General features: G+C 34.6%; 5 protein-coding genes across 5 annotated transcripts; 3 read left to right on the top strand and 2 right to left on the bottom strand.

Moving 5' to 3' along the window:
• The first annotated feature begins 676 nt into the window (after positions 1-676).
• LOC110705708 (protein RETICULATA-RELATED 4, chloroplastic-like) lies at positions 677-3301 on the top strand. Its single transcript, XM_021883621.1, has 8 exons — positions 677-1339; positions 1711-1779; positions 1876-2007; positions 2102-2155; positions 2274-2318; positions 2454-2593; positions 2686-2811; positions 2925-3301. The coding sequence occupies exons 1-8, from the start codon at positions 812-814 to the stop codon at positions 2971-2973; spliced, it is 1143 nt and encodes a 380-aa protein (XP_021739313.1). The 5' UTR covers positions 677-811; the 3' UTR covers positions 2974-3301.
• Positions 3302-3959: 658 nt separating this feature from the next.
• On the top strand, positions 3960-9976 carry LOC110705709 (F-box/WD-40 repeat-containing protein At3g52030-like). The gene is made up of 9 exons (XM_021883622.1): positions 3960-4366; positions 5429-5623; positions 5876-5930; positions 6136-6234; positions 6483-6586; positions 7881-7970; positions 8379-8521; positions 9166-9250; positions 9337-9976. Exons 1-9 carry the CDS (start codon positions 4236-4238, stop codon positions 9701-9703), a joined length of 1269 nt encoding a protein of 422 aa, XP_021739314.1. The 5' UTR covers positions 3960-4235; the 3' UTR covers positions 9704-9976.
• A 557-nt stretch (positions 9977-10533) lies between these two features.
• On the top strand, positions 10534-11527 carry LOC110705710 (N-terminal acetyltransferase A complex catalytic subunit NAA10-like). The gene has a single exon (XM_021883623.1). The coding sequence runs from the start codon at positions 10741-10743 to the stop codon at positions 11338-11340; it is 600 nt and encodes a 199-aa protein (XP_021739315.1). The 5' UTR covers positions 10534-10740; the 3' UTR covers positions 11341-11527.
• Positions 11528-15719: 4192 nt separating this feature from the next.
• Positions 15720-19561, bottom strand: LOC110705711 (protein PNS1-like). Its single transcript, XM_021883624.1, has 5 exons — positions 19049-19561; positions 18571-18909; positions 17379-18287; positions 16681-16914; positions 15720-16164 (listed from the first exon to the last, which is right to left on the bottom strand). Exons 1-5 carry the CDS (start codon positions 19061-19063, stop codon positions 15979-15981), a joined length of 1683 nt encoding a protein of 560 aa, XP_021739316.1. The 5' UTR covers positions 19064-19561; the 3' UTR covers positions 15720-15978.
• Positions 19562-20716: 1155 nt separating this feature from the next.
• LOC110705712 lies at positions 20717-23355 on the bottom strand. Its single transcript, XM_021883626.1, has 3 exons — positions 23075-23355; positions 22936-22988; positions 20717-21178 (listed from the first exon to the last, which is right to left on the bottom strand). The coding sequence occupies exons 1-3, from the start codon at positions 23163-23165 to the stop codon at positions 21056-21058; spliced, it is 267 nt and encodes an 88-aa protein (XP_021739318.1). The 5' UTR covers positions 23166-23355; the 3' UTR covers positions 20717-21055.
• Positions 23356-27304: the final 3949 nt, after the last annotated feature.

The following is a 27304-nucleotide window of genomic DNA, read 5'->3' on the forward strand; positions in this document are numbered from 1 at the left end:
CATAAATAAATAAGGTTGGGATGTTTCCTAAGGACCCCGCAAGACCATAGGAGCTCATTGAACAGAACTCATTCATGTAAACTTGTAGCATGTAGGTCTATTATTTAGTCTGTTATGGTTCCAAACCAACGTCAACGTTTATGACCAGGGGAAAAGGGGAAACCCCATGCGTTTAGTTCAAGTACAAAAAAGAATTTTGAAATTAGTGTGAAAGCGTGGATTATAGCCTTCAATTTAAGATGATTTTTGACATTTTCTAAACGTGGCAAGGATAGAGGTCGGGGCGTTTCCATGGTTCCTATGAGACCCCAACATACCATTTTGGGTGGCTCGAATCTTATGTTGCAACGTTGGACTATAATTGCAACGGACTTCCAAAATAGCTACAAAAATGAATCGAATCCATTCTCAAAACTCAGTAGACCTACTGATAAGCCTGCTATGGTTAGATTTACTAAAAATAAATTAGTTGACTCCTCAAAATGACCATATTCGGCTTGAACCGGCAGCTCACAGTCGTATTTAGATCGGAAAACCCGAAAGAGGCGTGTGGGAATGTGGGATGGCCTTTACTAAACAACGGCTTGCATTGTTTGGGTGTGGCAATTAGTTGTTATTATGTGCCCCACTTTATAGCTAACATAATGCATAATGGTTGGCCTTTTCACTCTTTTATTTTTTCTGTTACTTCTTCTAAACCACACCTTTCTTTCTTGCTCCAAATCCCCTGTCTTCTCACTCACTCAAACAGTCAAACTCTCTAAAAACATACCATCACTTTGAAGCTCACCCAAATATCTTCAAGAGAGAGATGGCAACCATGGTTGTTCTCTCTCTCCTTCCTTCTCACTCCTCTCCATTATTCCCACATCATAAATTTCAAACTCACCATAATTTTCCATCCATTAAACACCTCTCTATCACCTACACCCCACCAAAATTCTCACTCACCCGCCTCGAAAGACACCGCCTTTCATCAACCCAAATATTTTCTAGTGGTGGTGGTGATGGAGGAATTCACGGAGGAGGTGGTGGTGGAAGTGGTGGTGGTGGTGGTGGAGATGGTGGCGATGGAGATGCAGGGGAGAGAAACAGAGCAGAAGCAATTCTTGCTCTTGCAGAGGTAGGGAGGTCATTGGAAAGCTTGCCTAAAGACTTATCAATGGCGGTTGAAGCCGGTCGGATACCGGGTTCGATTCTTCGTCGTTACTTTGAGCTTGAGAAGTCTCCAATTTTCCGGTGGTTGCTTCAGTTTGGTGGGTTTAAAGAAAGGTTGCTTGCTGATGATCTTTTCTTGACTAAAGTTGGCATTGAATGTGGTATTGGAATGTTTACTAAGGTTGGCATTCTAAATTACATTATTTTCATGTGGATTTATTTCATGTAAATGGGATTTTTTGAAAATTAGAAAGTACATAATATATTTATTTGCATCCATAAATCTTCGTACAAAGTACTAAATGAAGCTAAACATGTTCCTATTTTTGGAGTTTTAAAGTAGTCATGTCATCGTGTGGATGTATTTTTTTGGTCATGGGCACATATATTAACTCGTTAGTTACACTTACACATTAGTATTTTAAATGACTAGGCTTTAAGTGACACATAACATGAAATAACTTATAAGTATTGTTAATTAGTATAATTTCGATATAATGACTGTTATGACTTCAAGTCACTGAAATTATATTGATTTTTTCTGATCTATAGACAGCTGCAGAATTGGAGAAACGTAAGGAAAATTTTAAAAAGGAATTGGACTTTGTTACAGCTGATGTGGTATGGATGCTAAAACTTTCAATTCTGTTTACATTTTTGGGAAACAGCTTAATTGCGTAGTAGATAACACATGAATCAAATTGTGTTTGCTGTTAGATAATGGCTCTGGTTGCAGATTTCCTGCTTGTATGGCTTCCTGCACCCACAGTCTCTTTACGACCTGCACTTGCACGCAGTGTAGGACCTGTGGCGAAGTTTTTCTATGGGTGCCCTGACAACGCATTTCAGGTTAATTTAACATAAGCTATAAAATATATATCCAGGCTAGTAACAATATTTTTGTATCAGTATAAATTGACATTCTGAGTCCTACTGCACACAGGTTGCTGTTGCAGGAACTACATACTCAATTCTACAGAGAATTGGTGCTCTCGCGGTATGTTGGCAGCTCATCATAATCAGTATACTTTGTACATACATGGCCTGATCCGCCTTCTAACTAGCAGATCGAACACATTATGATCTTATAATCAATGATTTTGTTTGTTTTGCAGCGAAATGGAGCAAAACTTTTTGCTGTTGGAGCCACATCGTCTGTGGTTAGTTCAATTCATTAGTTACCAATTATACACCTTCTAGAGTTCTAGACTTCTAGTAACATCATTTTGAAACAAGATCAATAAGATTTCACATAGTTTTCAACTAAATTTAACCAATTGTATATACTTTTTCAGATTGGTACAGGAGTTACAAATCTGCTGTTAAATGCAAGGAAGACTATTGATAAAACCTTTACGACTGATGGAGAAGACATTCCAATGCTGGCAACCAGCATAGCCTACGGTGTATATTTATCAGTATCTGCCAACCTTAGGTAACACAGACAATATCCCGAAATTCATATTGGATCAACACATAGTTGTGTCATACAATATAGTCAATAATCTTGTCTCCTTATCTTTATAGGTACCAAATCATAGCAGGAGTAATCGAACAAAGAATTCTGGAGCCATTCCTACATGATCAAAAGCTTATATTAAGCGCGGTCTGCTTTGCAGTACGGACAGGAAACACATTTTTAGGCTCATTGATGTAAGATCATTAGTACTTAAAACATTTTTTCATAGTATATAGAGTTGATTATATATTCTTTCCTAACTCGATCTCTTTCTCTAATGTATTCCTTGTTATGTCATTGGTGATAGGTGGGTGGATTTTGCTCGATTCATTGGAGTTCAAAGGACACGCGAATAGTTAACATTTGAGCCATGGATCATTTTTTGATCTTGATCCTAGGCTAATTTTTGCTTATTGTTTCGATGGCCTTGATCATCTTTCATTAGCAAATAGTTATTTCTTCCTATTTCTCTTGAATTGTAGGATGCAATAGTTCATTCTAGCATTGTAGATTTGCCCTATTCGATCTTGAACTGGAGATCAGTCAAGCTTTTGATTGTATAGTATTAGTGTATTCAGACTTGTTATACAATCCCCGAGTTCTTTTTATATTCGGGTAGTAATAAGCTTTGTAATGTTTCTTGAATTTTTGTATTGAATTACATGCGAAGTTTTTGGCCCTTCATAATATGATCAACAAGAATTAAGAAGTAACCATACATCTATGATTTAACTCTCAAATATATCTCAAATAATACTCACTTATCTGAACTCCTTTTAGTTTCTTTGATCATGAAATTTGTAATATTATCATATTTATTACGAGACTTAGCTTGGATGTTGTACTAATACGACAATTACAACAAAAGGCTAAGGCTAGAATATTCAATTCGTGTTAAAAATAGTTTAAGGAGGTTCAAAAAAAATATACATTAGCTAAGGTTTCGATGTTTCTATACATAGCTTCATCAATCATTAATGTGCACAAGACAAGTACTACCTCCGTTAACTATTATTTGCAACAAAGGAATATTTGATATCTCACAAATAATACCTCTTTGTTGCAAATAATAGTTAACGGAGGTAAAACTAATTTTTGCTTTAATTCTTTAAGTTAGCATGATCCTAATACCTTAAAGTCTTAAATAAACATTAGGTCACTTATACCTTAAAATGATATCACATTCTTGTAAATCCGTAGAGTTCCTATAGGTCACTTATCTGGTGATAGGGAAATGAAGATGATATATGTGGTTCGCACGTTTTTGTTAATATCATTTTAGAAAGTATAAAATTTGCCATTGTATTATAGGTTGTGAACAATAATCAAATAAGTTTTTTTTAAAAGCAAAGAATTGAAAGATAATTTAATAAAAAAAAATATACTAGTAGTTTACATGTAAACCCTAATTTAGGAATTGATTTTGGTATATATATTGTGAGAGCACAATTCTCTATACGCTCCCAACATAAATGTGTGCTAAAATCAATTCTTTTGCCTCTGTAAATCTGTAATTTAGAATAAATTAAAAGTTAGGTTAAGAAATAAAAAAAGTGAAGAAAAATTGGGAAGAAAAAAACTTGGTAGGAGAGAGAGTGTAGTAGTAATTGTTGCAGAGATGAAAACAAAGGGAAGTTCAAAGCAGAGGATCAACAACTTTGAATTACTCGACCAAGATATTCTCTGTGTTGTCTTCGCTTTCCTCGACCTCTTCGATATCGTTCGCTGCTCTGTCGTCTGCAAATCATGGTTTTTTTTTTTTAATTTCACTTTCATTCTTTTTATACCCAATTTCATCTCTTTTCTGGGGTCCAATTCATTTATATGTTGGTGTTTTTACCTAATTATGTGGGAATTCTTCAGTTTCTGTTGATTTTTATATGAATTTTCGATGAAAGTTTAATTCTTTTGTTTTTTTTTTGTTTTGTTATTTATGATTGAATTTGATTAATTGAAATGAATGAATGGGTATGTTGTTTTGAATCTTGGAGTTGCCTTAAAAGTTTAATTCTTTTGTTTTTTTTTTTTTTTTTTTTTTTTTTTTTTTTTTTTTTTTTTGTGTTTTGTTATTTATGATTGAATTTGATTAATTGAAATGAATGAATGGGTATGTTGTTTTGAATCTTGGAGTTGCCTTAATTATTGGTAGTTTGATTGTTCTTACAAGTATTAATTTTAGCCCAATTTCATCGAAAAATTGATTACTTTGTAATTTTTGTGTAATTAAGTAAAATAAATGATGAAGCAAATGGTTGTTTCTCTTGAGTTTTTTCTTGAACTTTCCTTAGCTGTGAATATGATAGGATAACATATTTTGCAGTACTTTATTTTTTATTGTTAAATGTCGAGGATCATCAATTCATGGATACTGGATATCACAATCCACGTTTAAATAACCCGAATTTTCATCATCTGACTTGTACTGCTCAAGTTAGTATTCAAAGCGTCAAGTTTGTCTAGGTTCACCGCTGTTACGGGTACTGGTTGGAGTGTTGAATTATTATGTTGTATTTGAGTGTCCCAAGGGTCAGACATGGTTATAATGTTGTGGAATGTAGTTTTCAAATAATCGAGGTCAATAAGTCGTATGTGCCCAATGTGGCTAGTTGCTCTTGCTGTCACACTGTTCTTAATGTTGTGGAATAAAAATAGATACTTAGTTTCTTATTGGGTTATGAACACTGAATACATTTCACCACAAGCATGCTTCGCGTAGTAACTTTTGGAATTGTGTGTGTATGTGTGGGTGGGTTTGTATTAGTATATCTTTAACTGATTGATACTGAACTAGCTTTTACTCATTTGCTGAAGGCATCTTATCATAAGCAAATCAAGATTAATGCATTCATTGTACCTTAAGCAATGGAGTAATGAGGCCTCCAGCTCGTCAATTGATGTGGCGAAATCATTGAACATGGTACTTGAGGATCTGGCAACACGGCGTCATAGGTCTGCTCTTGTTGATGGTTCTTTTATTGTTGATCAATGGAAAGGTCATACATCCGGGTAAAGTCATCCATCTCTCCTTATAATTCATTCCTTGTTACTGAATATATATTTCCTGTAAGACCCATCATGAAAATTTGTTGATGATTGAGTTAAAATGCTTCCTTAACCGAAAGGGAATAATAAACTGTCTTGCATCTTCATTGGGTGGTAGATGCTCTATTCATTAATATGATTAGATGCAATGTCTTTGTCTCACACTTTTGGATTTTCTCTACAAAGGACACTAATTTTTATCATTTACGCATTTAGGATTGACAAATGCCGTATGAAGATGGGTTTGATCCTGACTGGTGGAGGTGACAAGGTATTGTTCCCTTAGTCATATTGCACTTTGCTCACATTCTATTATGGTCACAGATGTAATTATGGTGACTATCATCACAATCTAACGATTTTGACTGGAGTGATTAATTCCTTTGTGTAGCTTTTCGCTTAGTATCTTCTTTCCTTGGATGCTTCCTTACTTTTACAGCTTACAGACTACTTACTTTCTTTTCTTTTAACGCCAGTTTATGCGTCTATGGTCATCAGCAAATTACAAATGCTTGGAAGAGTACTCTCTCTCTGATTTGGGTCCGCTAGTTGACTTTGATTTTGATGAAAGCAAGGTAAAGTAGAAGACTAGATGTGCAGTTATGCTTTAACCAGTGGCCAAAGTCAATGTTGTCAAGTAATTCATTAAGAGGCCACTGAACTTAAGTAGTGCTATAATCACGCAGTAGGTTCTCACCTTCTGTTGTTTTCTTTTCCCCTGTTGTAGAATCTAGTTTCTGTCGGTTATACATATATTTGTTGACATATATATCTTTAATTTACAAGTTTGTGACCTCTTCAAATCCTCACCATATTTTTATAGGTTGTTGGTTTGGCTGGGACCCGTATATGTATATGGAGGCGCCATGGAAACCGTAGTATATTTCCTTCACGTGAAGGCACATTCACAAAGGGCTTATGTATGAGGTAGGCTGTGCCCTCTGATTGATAATTTATATTTTTGTTTTTAGTTGGCTAAGGCATGCCCTTTTTAATTTCTATCTGATGATGAAAGAAATCTAAGGTCTTATCATGTATAATTGGAATTGTGTTATTTTCATAATGACCACTGACCAGTTTCTAGAATCCAGGTGCATTTTAAATCTATAATTGTTTGCTTAAAATCTAGTTTTAGGCGATCTCTTGGACTAATTGCTAAATTCTACATTACTACTATTGCACTATTTGGATGACTTTCATGCTGAGAAAACTTGATAATACATATACATACATACATACATACATACATACATACATACATACATACATACATACATTAAAATGAAAAGGATGTGAAGGATTTTATGTGCATAAAATTTTCACTAAATGTGCATATTTTTTGAATAAAATGTGCAAAAAAAATCTGACCGAAATTGAATGTGCATATTTTTTGCGCATAATGTGCATAAGTTCTCGTTTTTCCAGAAATTGCAAAAAAAGTATCAGGTCAAAGATCAAATATGCACATTTTGTAGAAAGTATATGCACATTTAGTTCAAAATAAATGCATATTTCATCCTTCTCATTCTTCTCATTATAAGATCCTTCTTAATGGATCTCAACCCTATATATATATTTTTTGCGCATAAATGCATATTACTATAGCTCTAGTGTTTGAACTCTTTGAAGCATGTTTTGACCATTGCCTCTAGAATTTAGCTTAAATGTCATATACTTGTACATATCAGTGACTGCTAGGAATTTTTCTGTAATCTACTTATGGCTTGAGCCCTGAAAATTGCTTTAATAACTAGGCAACAAGAGATAGGAAATAACCTGTTGCTCATCTATGACTAATATGAGTTTGTTTCTTTTTTAACTGATGAGTCTATGTTTAGTGTCAGTAATGTTAAGAAATCCCATTATTTCATGATTAGTTGTGCATTTCATGCTTGCTGTTAGTTGTAATTGTGTGATGAATCAACGAGGCTGAAATTCTCAAAATATTTTCAGCTATTTTATATATGCAGCTTTGTTGTGCTGTGCAAGCAACTCAGTGCTTGACTGCAAGTGAGGTCCTTTTTTCAAAGGTGTCAATTGTCGCAAATAATGGTGATACAAACTTATGTTGAGTATTCTTAAAATTCTTGTAAATGAAAGGGAATTTTTTTTTTTCTTGTAATGTATATTCTTTTTCCGAAATGTATCCAATACTATTCTTCACACTTTTATAGCTTTTCTTTGTGGTCCTTACGTGTGTTATTATATTGTGTTCATGAAGGTACATGGATCCAGAGGCTATGGTTGGATGCGCGGATGGCACAGTTAGGGTATTTGACATGTATAGTAAAAGTTGTTCTCGAATAATCCGGTAATTTGACCCATGCTCCCTCCAGTATTTTTTAAATTTTCTCATAAGAAGTATACAGTTAGTCTAAGTGACATACATCAATTTTGCCTCCATTCAGTTCTGACCTAAAGTCCTCAACATAGCAAAAGTTTGAACCTTGATGCAGCGTCCTTTTTCAGGAAATCAACCGGACATTTCCAACCAAAATTATAATTTACAGCTGTAATTTTTACTTTTGCAATGTTTTTTATGTCAGATTGTTCTTCTACAGTGTCACTGGCTGTTACTTTGAGATCTTTGGTGTTGTCTTCTATACCCTCCAGGGGGTAGAGAATGTTATATACAATAAACTTCTCATCATTTTTCTTTTGGCTATCACCTTTTCTTGAAATTGAAATTTCTGCAACTAACTTTGTTCTTGATCTGCAGAATGCATGCTTCTCAAGTAAATTGTTTGGCTGTGGGAGAGGACCAGTTGGTTCTGAGCGGCTCATCTAATGGAAACATAACTGCATATGGTCTATTGTCTGATCAGCGAGTTGCTAGTTTACAGCCACCCAATCTTAGAGGAGGTTTGATTTTGTCTTCCTTCTATACTGTGATTAGTGTGATTAATCACGAAATTTGGAAGATTATTAGCATGAAGGAAGGCTTGTTGTTAAAATATTGGTCTTGATGGGAAAAAGATCCTTTAGTGTTGTCATTTTCCTCTACCTTTTTTACAGTAATCGTAAATTTTTGAGATGGTATACTTTCGTCCCTAAATAACAGACCACATCTGCTTTGGAGTCCTGTATTACGGAAAATAGCTGAGGGCGGTTCAAATAAGGCAATGTAAGCTTAATTAATTTAAGTTTAGGGCTACTAAGGGCTACCCAATTGTAAATTCACAACTACTATAAGTTCTTAAGTTAGTGAATTCACAACTACTATAAGTTCTTAAGTTAGATAGTTAATACAGGAAAACTCAGGTGTCTAAAATCCATAATTATCTGTCACAATTTAATTATTTATTTTCCACCTTACCCATGTAATCTTTCTCTGGAATTGTTATGAGGTGCCTAAGGGTAATGAGGGATTGTTGATCTTCCGAACTTTATAATGGCCTATCATTTTGGGATGAAAATAGATGAGAAATGTTGCTTTTTTTTATGGGACAAAGGAGTTTAATATAGCCTCAAAGTACGATTAATTAATGCTATATATTGCTCACCAGGTATACATACCTTGTGCTACAATCCCCCTTCTCATTTGGTTTTTGCTGGATCATCGAATGGTTATGCAGCTTGTTGGGACCTTAGGTATTGCTTTCCTAGCTCTGTCAATTTTCCTAGATTAGCAACTTATTTCAGTTTGATGTAATTATAACCTGCTCACTAAATTGTAGGAAAATGCAATCACTGTGGAATTTACGGGTGAGCCCTAACGCAATCTATTCAATGCAACATCTCCGACATGACAAATTGACACTGGTTGTTGGTGGCGTTGATGGTGTTCTGAGAATTCTGGATCAGAATACCGGTGAGATCCTCACAAAGTGTGTAATGGACCAAAGCAACCCCAAACTGACTTCAACAAGAAGCTTGTACGGTTCAGTTGAAAGAAGGAAGGTGAAGAGATTAACTGAAAATGCTATCATTGGTCTTATTCCTGTCACTGCTCGGCCACCCGTAAAATGCTTAGCCGTGGGAATGGGAAAAGTTGTCACCGTTCATAGTACAGAGTACATCAGAATGTGGAAGTTCAACGTGTAAAGTGGAAATTTATGGTACATATGATTTTTGTTCCCTTTCTTCCTCTTGTGCAGTAGTAGTCTCGGCCTAGGAGATCATGTAATCTTGAATCTTATTCACAATTTTTTGCAAGGATTCGCCTTGAATGGCTGAATCATTAGAAAACAAATTCAGAATGTAGCTGAAAGGCAGAAATGATATCAGATGTTGCCTCTTCATTTTCAGTGCTCATTGCTCAGGTCTAATAATGTTTCCTCTATAGCAAATGAAACCTACCTTGTGTATTTGGGTGTATATATATGTATGATCATCATTTACCAATGTGTAAAACGCCAAAGTTGTGAACAAGACGTACATTACACTTTATTGTGCATGGCGTGCACGCGCTGGCTGTATTGACGAGATCCAATGGTACCCTATGTTCACTGAGGAGTGAGGACATAGGGGTACTCAAACTAGTTCTAGAATCATCTCGAAATCACAAGGTGGAGATCAAATAGAACTCGTTGCATTAATCATTGTACTTTCCATTAAATTTTTTATTCATTTTCTTGTAAATTCTAAACAGTACTCGTCGAGGTTGTTGGTAACTTTTTGTTTTAGAAAATATATTTTTAAACTAAAATAATCTTTTCCAAATCCGTGAATATTGCAAATTGAAAATTTTAACCTATCTAGTTCATATGTCGATTTGATTGCAAAACACGTTACTCCTATTAAATCTGGTTCCTATTCCTATATTGATTTGATTAAATAACACATTTTTATGTCAATTACTTTGGTTAGAATTTTTTACAATATCTAAGATATAAGATCAATTAGACAATTATTCAATTTGGTAATACTTTGTAAAAAATAAAAGATAGAAAATTAAAAATAAAATGGGTAAGAATATATTCTTCAGCCCAAACAAAAAAGCCCAATCTAATCAATATAACGCTCCTACGACACTCTCACTATCTTTAGTTCAAGCTTCTTCCCCAAATTCTTCCCAATTTCACAAACCCTAACCCTAGAACTCCAATTCTCACCCAAATCTCCCAATCAAGAATCCAAAAATGGTGTGCATTAGGAAAGCAACAGTCGACGATCTTCTCCAGATGCAAGCTTGCAATCTCCTTTGTTTACCAGAAAACTACCAGATGAAATACTACCTCTACCACATCCTTTCATGGCCGCAACTTCTGTATGTTGCTGAAGATTACAACGGCAAAATCGTTGGTTATGTGTTAGCGAAAATGGAGGAAGAAAGCTCGGAATGCCATGGACATATCACTTCACTGGCTGTTCTTCGAACTCATCGCAAATTAGGGTTAGCGACGAAGCTAATGTCGGCTGCTCAAGCTGCAATGGAACATGTTTATGGTTCTGAGTATGTTTCTCTTCATGTTAGGAAGAGTAATCGTGCTGCTTTTAGGTTGTATACTGAAACTTTGGGTTACAAGATTCATGATATTGAGGCTAAGTATTATGCTGATGGGGAGGATGCTTATGATATGAGGAAGCAATTGAAGGCGAAATCGGGACACGGGCACGGTCACGGTCATGGGCATGGGCATCATCATCATGGTGGAGAATGCTGCTCTGGTGGTGGTGGTGGTGGTGGACGTAGTATCGAGGCGGGGAAGGCGACCGGTAGCCTTCAGACGGCGGAGTGAGCTTACGAGGTAATAATGGTATTGTTTTTGTTGGTGATCATGTTGAAAAGAGTATTGGTGAATGCCAACATATTTTGGTTGTAATAATACTGTTGAAGGTTTCTTATGATCATGTGATTAATGTTACAATTATTGTGTTATTGTACTTCAAATTGTGGTTTATGAAAGGTTATTGATTGATTTTACATCTATTATGTTGATGATGCTTGTAGAATTATGAAATTTTGGTTGTTGGTTCAATTGGCTATTGATTTGAGTAATTGGTTTTCATATGTTATCTTTAGTAAGGTTCTTTGTGGGGGTATTTGGTTCAAATATTGGAAATGGAACGGTAAGAAAACAAGGGTGCTAATGAATCATTAAACTCTTACCTTTCCAATTGTTTGGTTTAATCGTGGAAATGAATCACTTAAAGTTGTGTGTTTGAGGCGGATAGTGGTAATTGATACCATAGGTTGTAGAGTAGTAACAATTCGGTGGAAACTATTACCTCTAAGTAAGGTACCTCCTAACCAAACACTCAATAACGGTTATAGTTATTGAATCCGTTTCTTGACAAAACAATGCTTTCATTAAACATGCTCTTTGAGTGGTTTGAATTGTGATTAGGAATATATGATGTAGGTTCTTGTGCATTGTGTGGCCATGTAGTTGCTTTTTTTATTTGGTGTAGTAATTGGTATCAAGTATTATTTCTGTTTGAATTTTGTGTTTATATGAGTGTTCAGTGTTTGTTGATTGTTCAATCGTACAAGGTTAACACATACACTGGGTGTACACACTATCACCAGGTTTCAGTAAGGATGATGTTCCCTTTCTAAACACATTTTGTTTTATTGTCATGGTAGTGGATTGCTTCTGCTAATTTTCTGTTGGGGAGAACATCTTCATTCACCTGATTCACGCCATTTTGCTTTTATCGCTCTCAATTTCAGCACTTGGGACAATTTGGGTATCATCATTTTATCGTTTTACACTTTCACCCTTAATTTCATAACCCCTTTCCCCCAACATCATTTTTTCTTTATGTGTACGTTAATGTCAAGAAATCAAAGTCAAAATTCTGAGTGTTTGTAGCTTTGGGATCTTCTTTTTATTAGTGGTGGGATTAGGGTTGATTGAAAAATTTAAAGAGCATTTGATGAAGGTGGCAGTAATGGCTGCGTCGGCTGCGTCATGCAGCTAACGGTGTTGGGTGAAAGTGTGGTGGTTGACAATGGTTGAAATGCCAAAGTGGTTGGCATGATGAGCATTAGTGATTACTGATTAGTGTGACTATATGCATCAAAATGTGATTATATTAGCCTATCGAAGATACTATTATATTAATGACGAGGTTGTGAGTTTGCATTAAGAGTTGAACTGTGAATTTATGTGTACCTGAGTTTTATTAGACTAAAGAGTGACTGCATGATTATAATAATGAGAGTATATGTATTAAAGAGTGACTATATTTTTTTTTATTATGTGTCTAGGCTAAGTCATTATAGTACGGAATAGTGACTATACGATTACAGTGTTTTGAGTGACTATGTCACTACAATCAAATCAGATCAAATCGTGAACATGATAATAAAATGTTGACTATATTACAGTGGGACGGCTACTGGCTACATGGATCAAAGATTGATTATATTTGTATTATATCATTATAATTGTGATTATCTAAATAATTGAAGAAGTAAGTCTTTTGCAATAACATTCATGATAGACTTTGGTTTCATTGTATTTATCCTCTTTGCCTTAATTTCCCTTATTGTATGTCAAAATTAGTCGTCGTTTGAATTATACCTAAACTTGCATTTGAATCGAACATGCCCTTATTCAGTTATTTGAGCACCTATTGTGGATGATGAAAAGAGTTGGTTCTACATTTCTACTCTCTGATTAGTCTCTTTTGAACCCTTGATAATTTTACAAGTGGTGCTCACTGTTCAGAAATTTCAAAGTACTTTTGGCTTCATTTCTGAACGATTCTGTACATTCTACTTGGTTTTATTTACATTAAGTTGCCATTGGTACCAGCATGAAGTAGCTTCATGCTTCACGTTTCAAAACTCCTCAAAGATCCAGGCGTCTAGATTTCTCTCATGAAGTATGTAATCTTGTCAACTCCATTTGACTGTTGCAACTCCTTTCATTATTTTTGAATTATGCATTTTCCTAAGCCTTTTAGCTAATTAAAACTGGTTCGTGATTGGGTAAATTAACACTTGAATTAAGATAATCCGTATATTGTTTGACTTGATGAGTCAAAATAAGTTGAACAAAACACCTCCTAAAGTTTTCTAAATAAAATCTATTAATATAAGTGATCTTATTATCGATCTCAAGTTTCATCCCTCCGGGAGAGACTTGGACAGTTTACATGTTTGGTCTAGAACAGGTTTGGGGGAGAATCATTATCCTAGTGAGGTTTCTTCGTATGTATTGATGGATAATCTAAAAATATAAGGCACCGTTTAACTCTGTCTCAAAAAAAAAAAAAAAAAAAAGTTTCATCCCTCAAGATTCAAGAACAAATAAGGTAGTAACTTGTACAATCATTTAGGTTTTTTTTTTTTTTTTTTTTTTTTTTTTTTTTTTTTTTTTAAACATACGGAGCTATTTTTTGTGGACAAATGTAAGTTCAAAAATCTGAAATACTTATATGTAACAGAATTAACATTTAATTAAACTGACCCTTTGTATGGAGGACCATAAACAAGTCTTAAAACTAATCATAATAACATACGCTATGATCTTTGCAACTTCCCATGCCATCCAAAGCCATGTACCATATAATAAGAATCCAAAAATAGTATAATCCACCAAGTACATTATGGATGTTAATTTAATTTAAGCAAGACAAAGTTACGTTTGTTTTTTAATACAAATTAGTGAGACAAACTTGACCTAACTAGTTAATCAAATTATAAATAGTTAGCTTTATTTTTCAAAAATAAACATTTTTCGATTATATTTTAAACGTAACATTTTATATTTTGCACTATTTGCACACTCCTTTTACTGTCTTTTGTGATTTATATATACTTAAGGTAAAAATATAGTTATATAATGGAGTTTGGTTAGATTCGTCTCAGTTTTTTTAAAAACTTTTTTTTTGAAAGATCGTCTCAATTAAAACTTTTAAAGTAACAACTTTTTATAAATTTACTTATAAAACATAAATTTTTGTTAACAAGCATCAAAACTCCAACATAATTTTACTTATAATTATACCGCGATATTAATGGAATGCATTTCATTAAATATGCCAATAATATTAATGGAGTATCTCTTGGTAAAGGAAAAGAAAAATAAATTATTCACTACAAAGGTACTTTTTTTTTTTTTAGCTTTGTAGCATTGTTAAATGGAATCAAAGTGGGGGACTTTTCTTTGATACATTTGGCATATTTGCCCCAAATTTTCAAAAGAAAAAGAAGTCACTAAATTAAATAAATAAATACTTTGTTCACAAGTCACAATCATCCTACTCAGCCATTTCCCTACCACATTCACTATGATTTGTATGTATGGTAGTTGCTGCACTAGAATTAGCTCAGATTCAATCTATAATCCTTTTGTGATCATTTATGACAAAATATATAGTACTATCCCACCAATTGAATCCACATATTTTACTAGTTTCAAATCTTAGAACTATTATCATCTTGTTACCAAATTTATAGAATCATTATTATCTATTTCGACTCAATTATGTATATGTCAACTAGCTCAAATGATAATTATCAAGAATTAATATTTAATTTTCCGTACTTGGAATTAAGATCAAAGCATCTACTCCGTATTATGTATGTCTTCTCCTATGAAGGAATGTATTGTGCGTTTATTATGTTTTAATAACATTAGAAATGGCTAATAAAGAATTGGTCAACATATTACATACACAAGAAAGAAAAAGGAGGTTTTTTTTTTTCTTTGGAGTTGGAATTGGAATTCTAAAATAATTAATGTCATCAAAATTCAAAGAAGTACAAAGTAAAAAACATTGTTCAACATTAACTCTTAGCAACTATATGATGAAATTTCTTGTCCTTTGTTTATAGGTTATTGATAACATATGACGTACGGAATATAATAAATAACAAAATCAAAATCAATAAATAGTAAGAGCAATTAATCGTAGACAACCATTCCATTCAGAACAAGGTTTGAATATGATTATCAAAAAAAAAAAAAAAAAAAAAAAAAAAGGTTTGAATGTTCAAATACATGTAACCTTATTTAATTACCTTAAAATACTTGTGATTAATACTACAATAATGGTTGTTCCACATGTAACTTTCGCATTAACATTATTGATTAAGACCAAAAAATTCTTATATGTACAAAAAAGAATTCCTAAAAAAAAAATATACAAGGGGAAGAAATAATTAAAATTAGTCAAACTACCTAACTATATTAAATTATCAATTAAACAACCCATTTGCAACAAGCTCCCTTGTTTAATGTTTACTCACATGCTTGATGTTTCACCATCAAATATGAATCTCAAAGATTGACAAAAATATTTAGTGGGAAAAGCTTCCAATAATAAACTTACTTCGTCTCAGAATTGAATATTGCATCATTTGGACTTGTACACTATTCACACGTTAAAAATATGTTCATATCCACCTGTTACGTTGTCTATCATCGTGTTGATCTATTGAAACGATGAGGAACTCTTGGTGTTGGAGCAGCTACATCTCGACCAGATTTGATTAATTCTAATCTTTCAGATATTGTCTTATCAAACAGCCTGTTCTCTGGATTCTCAGCATAGCATACGAAGTAACAGCTCACACAAGCATGAGGCAATGCCATTGCTATCCTTGTCTGAATTAATTAAACAAAAAGGGTTTAATTATTAATTTGGTTCATTATATTTGATCTTTAAAGCAAATAATATAAGTGTCTGTTAGTTGAATTTATTTATTCAACTACAACAAGCATGAATTAAAAAAATTAGGTGAATCGGGGTATAGTTGTTTTTTAATAATGAAGTTTGTTGTTTTCGATTAACTTTTTAATAACTAAATAGAACTAGACTTAACTGTTTGTCGCGGATTGATAATGATCTTCACTCGATACTTACGATTTAAAACTGAATTATACTTCATTTTAAATGTCGTATAAAATCTTATGGTAGGGCCTAACGGTGATATAAAGAAGACTCTTAAAAGTTTATATATTTAATTGGTTAGTTGGCTACCCTAAAAGGTGGCATGAACTTGCAGCATGATTAAAGAATGTAGTACTAGTGAACTTTTGATAGTAAAAGACAATGGTATGCATAAAAAGATTAAAAACATAATACTAAGGTAGGTAAAAGGTATAAAGACTAGTACTAACCATGAGGTAACCAACATAGAAGGCCAAGAGGGAGAGGGTGGCTGTGTAGCCTTGGTGCACTTGATGAGTCCACGCCGCCACCATTATCACGCAGACTGAGCCACTGCATACACCGGAGAGGAAGCAAACCGCGCTTATGATATCCGAATCAACTATTTCTTCCATCCCTTGCCTCTCAAAGGCTGCCCAAGTATCTATTGATGACTTGGTAAAGTTTTTACCATAAGCAGCAATCTACAAGGAAGTTGATAATATAAGTGTTAGTTAAGTGGTTAGATATAATAACATGTAATTGGGGGATTTTCTTTTTTATATAATTGAGTCATTATCAATCCAATAATGTCTAATGTATGTATCATTGAATAAATAAAAAACATATAATGAATAAGTCCAAGTGCCAAATTAGCTTAAGAAAATTTATCATTTTGAGCAACAAACAAGTAGTTGTTGTGTAAGCATAAGATTATGCCATTTACAAGGATAACATAATTATGAGGCGTTACGCTTGTTCTATAGTCACAAGTTAGAAAAGAGGCTTAATCTCATAAATGCATAGAAAATGGCATTGAACAAATGTCCAATATAAGCAAATTGGTGTGATTGTCTTACCAATAAGTTTCAAATTGAACAAGCAAATGCCTAATTAAGTCTCATGAAGTAACAATTAGGTGAGAACTATTTAAGAATAAGGAAATTACCTGAACATAGGCCCAACCATTGCCATATCTAAAGATAGAGTTCATGATGTTCAAGCAACAATGAGCACAAGAGAACATGAATTCATCCTCCCCCTCGACAAGATTCAACCCTCGCGATATGATCCTCAAGGCTTCGATTGTAGGAACGAAGAGTGAACCGAGACAAGCACTCCCAAGATTCCTAGTGAGTGCTCTATGGAAGCAAAAATGAGTGCTAGACTGCATTCCTCTAAGGTAATACAGAGCAATTACTCTGCTTACTGTCAAATTCGCCACATTTCTCATGACCTCAGTAGTCCAAGCTAAGCTCAAAACTAGTCCTATTATAACCAATGGTGTCAAATAAAAATTCAATGATCCAATCACAGCCAGTATCCAAAGAGACATCCACAAGAACCCGGCGACAAGCATATAGTATGTAGGATGATTTAAGTCATGAAATTTCGATACTGGTTCGAGTGATTTTATCAAGACTTTGGTAGCAAAACCTGTTCTTTGAGTAACCCAACAAGAATATAAACCATTCCCAATAGCAAATGCAATAAGGGCAGCTCCACAAGCATCAGTAGTAGGCTTTTGGAAACAAATAAGGAGAATTCCAGCTGAAAATGACATAGCAAAACTACTCCATAATATGAAATGGATCATAAATTGAGGCCAAACCCTAACAGCTTTTTGCCATAAAAATGCCAAAACAATGCTCAAAAAAGATGCAGCTTCAACTTGAGGCAAATAATGCTTCAATATATCTTGCTCTTTTCTTCTAAATGATCCACCTCTAAGAAACCCTTCAATTGCTTTGTATATTAGAAATCCAACCAACCCAATTGCTGCTATTTTGTGAACCACAAATAGAAATAGAGATATTTTGTTGGTGTACCCTCTTGAGTTCAATGAAACTACTGATTGCTGAAATTAATCCCAAAAAAAAAAAAAAAAACCTCATTAAGAAAAAGACAATAACAAGACGTATGTCCATCTAATAATAAAAATTCTTAGTTGTTCTCGTGTACACGTCCCCCTAAGTGTACCTTAGGGGAAACTAGCCCCAAACGACTAAAATAACGATACCTTTGATACACCTAACTCTAGTATGCTCGAAAACATACTAATTTAATTAATCAACATAAAATAAACAAAATGGAAGTTACTACTAGACATTTAAGAAAAGAGAGGAAGATAAATTAATTACTTGAGGAGTTGGGGTGGTGGTAGGAATAAATCGAGGTTGCGACGAAGGAGGAGGAGGAGGAGGATGAACACTAGGAGGAATATGAACATTCGGAGGAGGAGGATGAGGATGATGAAGAGAACGAGGAATTGGTGGTGTTGTTAATGGAGTTCTTAAATTTCCATTAATAACAACTCTTAAAGGATTAGTAGGATTTAATGTTCTTAACATTGAAGCATTAAAATTTGTATTATGTGGGTTATTTGTTTCAAACATTTTTTCTTCATTACCACCTTTCTCAATATTTTTTCCTCCCATTTCCCCTGTTTCCTCCTCTGTTTCTCTCTCCTCCTTTGATTCCTGCCACCAAAACAAACAAACAAAAAAAAAAGTCAGTCTAGTTTAATACTGTAACAATATGATAGGGTCGGCTACATGAACCAACATTTTATCTCGACTAGTCGTCGAGAATAATAAAAAGGAAAGAAATGGTGATTACATGAAAAGCTCCCATGGATGGATGCTTGAATTTTGGAGTGAGAAAGAAGGATGGGATAGGAGAAGGAAGTCGTTATTAGAAACGTTTTTTTTTTTAATTTGTTGTTGTTGTAAGAATATTTGGGTGTTAAATTTTGAAGAGGATAGTATTTTAATTTAATTTGTTGTTAAAGTTTTTTATTTTTATTTTGTGTAACACCATGTAGAAGTGGACAAAACGTAGGACGCCACGTGGTGTTAAGGTGAGTTTTTGCTTTTATTTACCACGCTCTAAGGTGGCGCGTTTAGTCAATTTTGTGCACGGTCAATTTTTTGTAATCAACGCTGTCAATTTTGTTGTGCTACTATATCTAAGCTTCTAGGTTGCTTCTGTTAGATGGTGTGGTTGCTCTATAAACATATGGGAGGAGCTCATGAGCATATTTCGAAAGGGTGAAATTTTCACTAAGGGCGTGTACTAATGGACTGAAATCAACTGAACTGAATTGAATTAAACTACTAAGCTAAATTGAACTGAATATTTTATAAGAGAAGCATATTAGGAGCTGAACTGAACTAAATTGAAAATAAACGCATGAGAACAGGCCCTAAAACGTTTGGTTAGACCGTTGAAGAATAGGATTTAAATATCGATTTCATTAATTGTATACTTTTTACATTATTATGGTTGTACGGTCGTAATTAATTTTTTTTTTTTTGAAAGAAAGAAGGTCGTAATTAATATTGAGAGACCTATATAAATTGAAAAAAAATGAAGAAATTCTAATTATTAAGCATAAGATTGGATCGAACTATCAAAGGTGACCTCTTAAGAAATACGGAGTATTTTAAATGAATAACAATGTTTTTAACCGTATGAAATTCAACATGTGGAATAAATTTATGTAAAGGTTATTATATTGTGCTCAAACTTTTTAATTTTTTTGTTATGCTTCAACTTAAGGTTATTACTTATTCCTTATCACTTTACGCATTATAGGTTATAGGTCCACATAAGCAAAATTCAACTTTACCTTGAAAAAAGAGTAGAAACAAAAATTAAAAAGGGAAAGGAAAAAAAAACAAAAACAAAACAAAAAGAGGTGGGATTATGGGAAGAAAGAGAGAGAAAGTGGAAAGAAGTTGGAAACATAATATGCTTGTAGTGCGCGTGGCATCATGCGAATACGGAATACCCTCACTTAGAGAAGATACGGTACAGGCGCGTGCAGCATTTATATGGTGCACTCCATATGATTGATGATTAATCAGATGGCTGAGATTCAATCATAGGCTAAACAAAGCCACGCATACAATAATTACGTAAAGCACAAAAGGTCAAAAGTTGGCAGTGGACCCCACATCAGCAAAAAGTCTAAATCAATTAACAGTTTGGATATGCTCTTACATAAGCTCAAATTTAGATAAAATAAAAATGATGAGCTACATTTATTTATTTATTTAAACCATGTGACTTTGCTATTAACTTTATTATTGGGCCCAAACTGTCTAACTGACATAGGCCCACGGCCCAAAAACTGATGACTGAACAGAGTAGAGGGAATAAAACATTGTTAATGGCCTAATGGGATGTGCAGGTGTTGGAAAACGTGCTGATGCTACAACGGTCACCTGCATAATGTAGGATAATCCAAGTAATCTGGCCATATTGAGTGCTTAAATAGGTTAATTATGCTAAAACTTGAAGGAATTGTATAAATTATGATTAGAAAATAAAGGTACATTACATCAAAAACAAACGACAAAATTTGGACTCAATAAAAAAAAAAAATTTAAAAAAAAGGCAAAAATCACTTCTTTTAACCACCAGATTAAACTCTGAAGGCAGTGAGAGTTGGAGAAAGTAGCAGGCGAGTTGAATCGAGAAGGAAATGATAACACACGCTATTTTTCCGAGTTGTATGATGATATAACCCAGCTCCAAAAACTTCATTTACATGTTATATGATGACTATGATCTTCAATCCTTGACAAGTTGTTTCATAAATCATCGCCAAAGCTAGCTCGCCTATTCCTTCTTACTGCCTGATTGTTCTAGTGATGTTTTAACAATGCTAAGGTGTCCACCATCCTTGCAAGCCACTGTGGCTGCTTTTACTTCGTTGCAGTAATTAATGAATTTGCTTACATCCTGGTTGAGCACAAGAGACAAGGTATGCGAGTTGAGTGACAGTAATTAGAAAATACAATTTTATAAGATTTTGAGGGTCATTTCATTGAGCATGGCCACATAGAAAATATTTCACACGAGACTATGAGAGCATTTATTCCCTTGTAGTTACAAATCTTACAATCCTACAAGTGCGACAAATATTGTTTAATAGGTAATGGAAATATATCTTCAACTATAGTGTGGGAAGTAATACTTCCTAAAAAGTACAAATCTCTATGTTCTAGCCAACCATAACTCCGCATTCATCCATTTTCTAGAAATTTAACTTTCCATTTTTTTGTCAACCAAACACACACTTGAACAAACATCTAAAGCATTCTAAATGTTTCAATGGTGTTTCAAAAACAACTTTTTTTTTAAAATGAAAAGGGAAAATGGAAGACAATCCAAATATGAAAGTGATAAGACTTGCCTATAAATGATTCTGCAATATACAAATGCAAGAAAGTAAATTCTTAACAGTAAAGCTCTGAAAACTGTATAGGATAATTGGCTTGCAACTCTTTACTTGAACACTGATTATGCAGCAAAAGTGTTGTACTAAAGAAAAAAGAGAGAAGCGACTCTACATATTAATCAAAATTATCCATGATGCTTGCCTCTTTTCCATCAACATATCAGATAAAGTTATGGTACCAATTAATGAATAACCAAGCAAAAGCATGATTAGCTTCATAGTGAAGATAGAAAGGCAATACATCTAACAGGAGGAAGCAATACTTCCAAGGAATCCCTATTTTGTCAAGCAGTTCTTCCTAGGAGCCTGGCATCTAAAAGGAATAGCCGAAAGTAGTGTAAATCCCTATAGATACCCTCAAAAGTGATTATCACGGTCTACTGGAAGTGAAAAACATTTCAGGGCTAATAGGCATAGCCTAATAGAGTAAAATAAATTAGCACGCCACTCTACAGATCCAATAATCCCTCTGTTGTAACATTTACCAATCAACACAAGCAAAACTCAGCTTCCTAATTAAGTATCATCAATCTTAGGACCTTGCGAAATATTAAAGCCTTAAAAAAAAAACATCTACTACTTGAATGTCCACCGGAGTTGAAAACTGTGGTGGGTTTCTTCAAAAATTTTAATTACAGGACAGACAAGTCACAATCATGAAAGACAAAAGCAGATGTAGCGAAAACATATGACCTAGTTGGTGCACGTTCGATTGTACCAAATACTAAAAGATGAGCCCTCTGCCATCAAACAAAATAGGTGAGCAAACTTGTACAATTACACCATTGAACACCCCATGTGATTATTTTTATCATTAATAACTACTAACAATGTCGATTTATAGCTAATAGTGTAACTACTACACTACAGCTCAAGCAAGCACCTTTCCCTGAGCTCAATTTCATCACAATTTTCACAAAAATTATGAGAAAGGTACACCCTTTGTCCCACAATGTTCACCGAACCACGCAAGATTACGAATCGAGCAAACATTGTGCAAGTGACAGGATGATTAGTATCTTTGTTTTGGAAATCTTATCATATAACACCAAGTCGCCAATTGCTAAACATATAAATTGAATATGATATGTTATCATAGAATAAGAATATAATAAACAATGAGATTCAATCAATCAAACAACCCAGCAACACCCCACAAGAAAATTTTGCACAATCAATCATAAACCCTAAAAAAATTGCCCATTCAAAACAAAATTAAGTAATCAATTAAACAATAGCAAGGGTAAAATTACAATACCCGACTATCATCCATTTCCTTGGTGAGCTTCGACGGCTTAATTGCTCTCTTCCCTGAAATTCAACCACGGAAATTAGGGTTTAAGAAAGCAGGTTTAATGGCGTTTGAAGAGAGAGAAAATGGGGTTTAATTGAATTACCTTTGCGAATGTGAGAAGCTTTGCCATGTCGACTAGGAGGAGCAGCCTTCTTCTTCGATTGACCTTTGAACATGTTCGCCTTTTGCGTCATCTTCTACTGCTTGATTTCTGCAACTCTAGCCCTAATTTCACAATCTCAAGAGTCAAAATTCTTAATTAGGGTTTTTCTGCAAAATCGTTGTTTTGGTTTGTGAGTCTACAATCTCGAGTTTTGTTTCATTGGGTTGGGAAAGGTTAGGTTAGCCCTGAGCCCTGGCTGGGACACAAACCCACAATCCACCAAAATAGAGTTTTCAACTACCGTTATTAACCTTTTTTTTTTTTTTTTTTGAAATAATCCGTTGTTAACCCATTAACGTTATTAGTTTTGGTACTATGCAATACACGAATTTATATGTCTATTATTTAAATTTTTTAATAGAATTTTTAAAAAATAATTAGAGCATTCTGGAAAGAATTTTTTTCACAAAATCATGCAAGTGTCCCCTTCGGACTTTGGTGATTACTTTAATATATATTATACTACGTAGATATATGTTATACCAATTGGTTGTTGGTGTAGTGGTGATTGGGACTACACTTGGTAGGGGGGACTCGTGTTCGATCCCTCGCAACAACAATCGGGAGTGAACTGGAACCTAACCACCCAGAAAATTGATCCCCGACCAGAAAGATAGTGGGGTTAATAGTTTATTAAAAAATAATGAATGTGAGAGGAGAGATATAAAATAAAAAGTAGGGGTTTGGGTGAGGACCGTGAGAGGAGAGAGATATAATATTTTAATGTAACTTTTTGCAAAAAAAAAAATAAAATAAAATTGTAACACTTATTAAAACACGGCCGGATTTGATAAGTATAACACTTAAAAAAATACGGAGAGAGTATTCAATATGGGTAGATCTTCTTGAAGTACCTAAAATAGTTTTTATTATTATTATTATTATTATTATTATTATTAGGATACCTAAAATAGTATATGGGTACTAATATGAACTCATCCTCCAAATTTGAGTGAACTTTGTTCATAATTGGTCTCTCTCTTATAAGGGGGTGTTTGATTTATGAGTTGGTATGAGTTTGGATTTAAAAATGAGTTTATGTTGAAATTGATTTGGAACTAAATAGTTACCACATATTGCGTACTTAATAAATATTTTTAAATCCCATAATTTGAGATTTGAGGTATGAGTTTTACATTTAAAAGTCTTATAATTTGTTATGTACACCGAGGTGTACAATATACCCAGGGTCATTTGCTCATTAAATCAGCAAATGAGCTAATAATATTTCTACTCATTTGTTGGTTGAATGAGCCAATGACCCGAGTGTATGGTACACCCGGTTGTACATAATAGACTCTTTCAAACAAACACGAGATATGAATTTAAGTTTCTATAAACTTATACCTTAACCAAAATTTCATTAACCAAACACCCCCCATTAGAATACATATATTTTATTAATGTTGAATGTTTTTGGCAATTCTAAATTGACTAGGGATTCTTACGCGCTCGATGCGCACAAATAGCAAGTCCTTTAAGGAAAATTATTATCGGTAGTCTTTATGCCTTATGCATATTTGCATGGTATTTTATTATATCTATTTGCATAGTAATCTTTAAGTACTTATTGATGAGACGAATTGAATAAATGAAACAAGTCATCATATAATTAAATACTTTGTAGAAAATTATTGAGGATATATTTTAGGAAGATATATTTGTTTCTATCTTTTATATTGTTTCCTTATTTCTAGTAACCTAATTAAGGTAACACTAGGAATAAGAGTTGTATATATACGTTTTACCCCGATTAATGAAGGTTAAGCCGTGTGTTTCCGTAATTCTACATGGTATCGGAGCAAGGTTAATTTTTTTCTCTGTTTTTCCTCTGTGTGTTCGACAATGTCTGGGGAGCCTCCATTGCCTCCTACCAAAATTGAATCTAATTCCCCGTTTTACCTTGGACCGCAAGATCGGCCCGGGAATTAAATTACATCACAACGACTCAAGCTTGATAATTTTCATGAGTGGGCACATGCTGTACGAATTTCTCTGTCTTCCCGGAGGAAATTCGGCTTTCTTGATGGAAGCATCACCTCCTTCTCACCGCCGTGTACGAAGGACAATTGGGTTACAATTCACTGTATGCTTGTTTCTTGGCTTATGAACACCATTGATCCCGAGGTAAAATCCATGCTTTCTCAATATGATAATGCCAAGAAATTGTGGGATGATTTACATGAGCGATTTTGTTTAGTTAATGGTCCGAGAATACAGCAAATTAAATCGGATATTAATCGCTGTGAACAATTAAGAAATATGTCAGTGGCCGTGTATTATAGCAAATTGGCAGTGTTGTGGGATGAACTTGATAAATTAGAACCTTTAATTGCTTGCAATTGTGGAAAGTGCACATGTAATGTAGGTCGTCAACATGCTGATCGGCGTGATGGAGATCGCCTCCAGCAGTTCCTGCTCGGTTTATATTCCGAGTACTATGCGTCTGTTAGGTCCAATTTGCTAGCTCAGGACCCCCTGCCCTCCTTGCTTAGGGCGTTTCAACAGGTGGCTCAAGAAGAGAAGGTGCGGGGTATCTCTCGCCAGAAGGAGGAGGCCCCTGCTCTCGGGTTTGCTGTTCGTACGAGTGCTGGAAGAGGCCGTGGTGGAGTTTCTGACCGCCAGTTGCCTGTGTGTGAAAAGTGTAAAAAGGTGGGACATGAAACCTCGAAGTGTTGGTCCTATAAAAATTGCAATTTCTGTAAAAAGCGTGGGCATGAGGAAACTCGATGCTATGACAAGTATGGGTGGCCGAAAGGTGCTGCTAGCAGCCAGGGGGGGCAGCCACCTGCTGGTCGTGGTCGCGGGGGTCCGGTGAAGGCCAACGCGGTTGTTGGTGGTAGTTCAAGCTCGGTTGATTCGGGTACTTTTGCCTCGGGTCGTTTATTCTCAAGTGAACAGTGGAAAGCGATTACGGGATTGATGGGTAACGCAACAATTTCCGATAATCGGTTGAGTGGTAAGATTGATGAAACCTCTTGGATTATTGACACTGGGGCTACTCATCACGTGACCGGAGAAAAACATTGGCTTTTTGATACAAAAAGCTTTGAATGTCCGGTTGGTTTGCCTAATGGGGACACGGTGTTGGCATCTCTTATTGGCTCTGTGTGTATATCGGACAAGATTACTCTCACCGGAGTACTCTATATTCCTAATTTGAGTTGTAACTTAGTTTCTGTTTCGCAACTCAATGATGATCTTAATTGTACAGTCCAATTTAACTCTTATATTTGTGCTATAAAGGACCAAACGAAGGAGCTGATTGGAACGGGAACTAGGAGGGACGGATTGTATTACTTTAGCAAAACGGATTTGGTGCATCATGTGAGCGTTGCAAATTCAGAGTTGGAGTTGTGGCATCGTCGTATGGGTCATCCTTCCGAGAAAGTAGTTAAGTTGTTTCCCACAGTTAGTAATAAAGCTTGTTTAGATAAAGGATGTGAAGTATGTATGCGTGCTAAGCATCCTAGAAATAGTTTTCCTCTGAGTGATAATAAAGCATCTAGAATTTTTGAGAAAATTCATTGTGATTTGTGGGGCCCGTATAGACATGTTTCCTCATGCGGAGCTTGTTATTTTTTGACAATAGTTGACGATTATTCTAGAGCTGTATGGATTTATTTATTGAATGATAAAACAGAGGTTTTTCGTATGATTTTGATGTTTGTTGCTATGGTAGATAGACAGTTCTCTCAAACCATAAAAATTGTGCAAAGTGATAATGGTACAGAGTTTAATTGTTTGCGTGATTTCTTTGATACTACGGGTATTATTTTTCAAACTTCTTGTGTGGGAACTTCGCAACAAAACGGGAGGGTTGAGAGAAAACATAAACATATTTTGTCTGTTGGGAGAGCTTTGAGATTTCAAGCCAAATTACCCATTTATTTTTGGGGTGAGTGCGTTCTTGCTGCAGCTCACCTTATTAACCGCACTCCCACTCCGTTGCTACAAAATAAAACTCCATTCAAAATTTTATATGATAAACCCCCTATGTTTGATGCCATTTGTATTTTTGGGTGTTTATGCTTTGCACATAATCAGAAAACTAATGGAGATAAGTTTGCTAGTAGAAGTCGAAAGTATGTTTTTGTGGGTTATCCTTTTGGGAAGAAAGGGTGGCGTTTGTATGACCTTGAATCTAAGGTATTTTTTGTGTCTCGGGAT

The sequence above is a fragment of the Chenopodium quinoa genome, unplaced genomic scaffold, assembly GCF_001683475.1.
Source record: "Chenopodium quinoa cultivar QQ74 unplaced genomic scaffold, ASM168347v1, whole genome shotgun sequence".
In the NCBI taxonomy this organism is placed as follows: domain Eukaryota; kingdom Viridiplantae; phylum Streptophyta; class Magnoliopsida; order Caryophyllales; family Amaranthaceae; genus Chenopodium; species Chenopodium quinoa.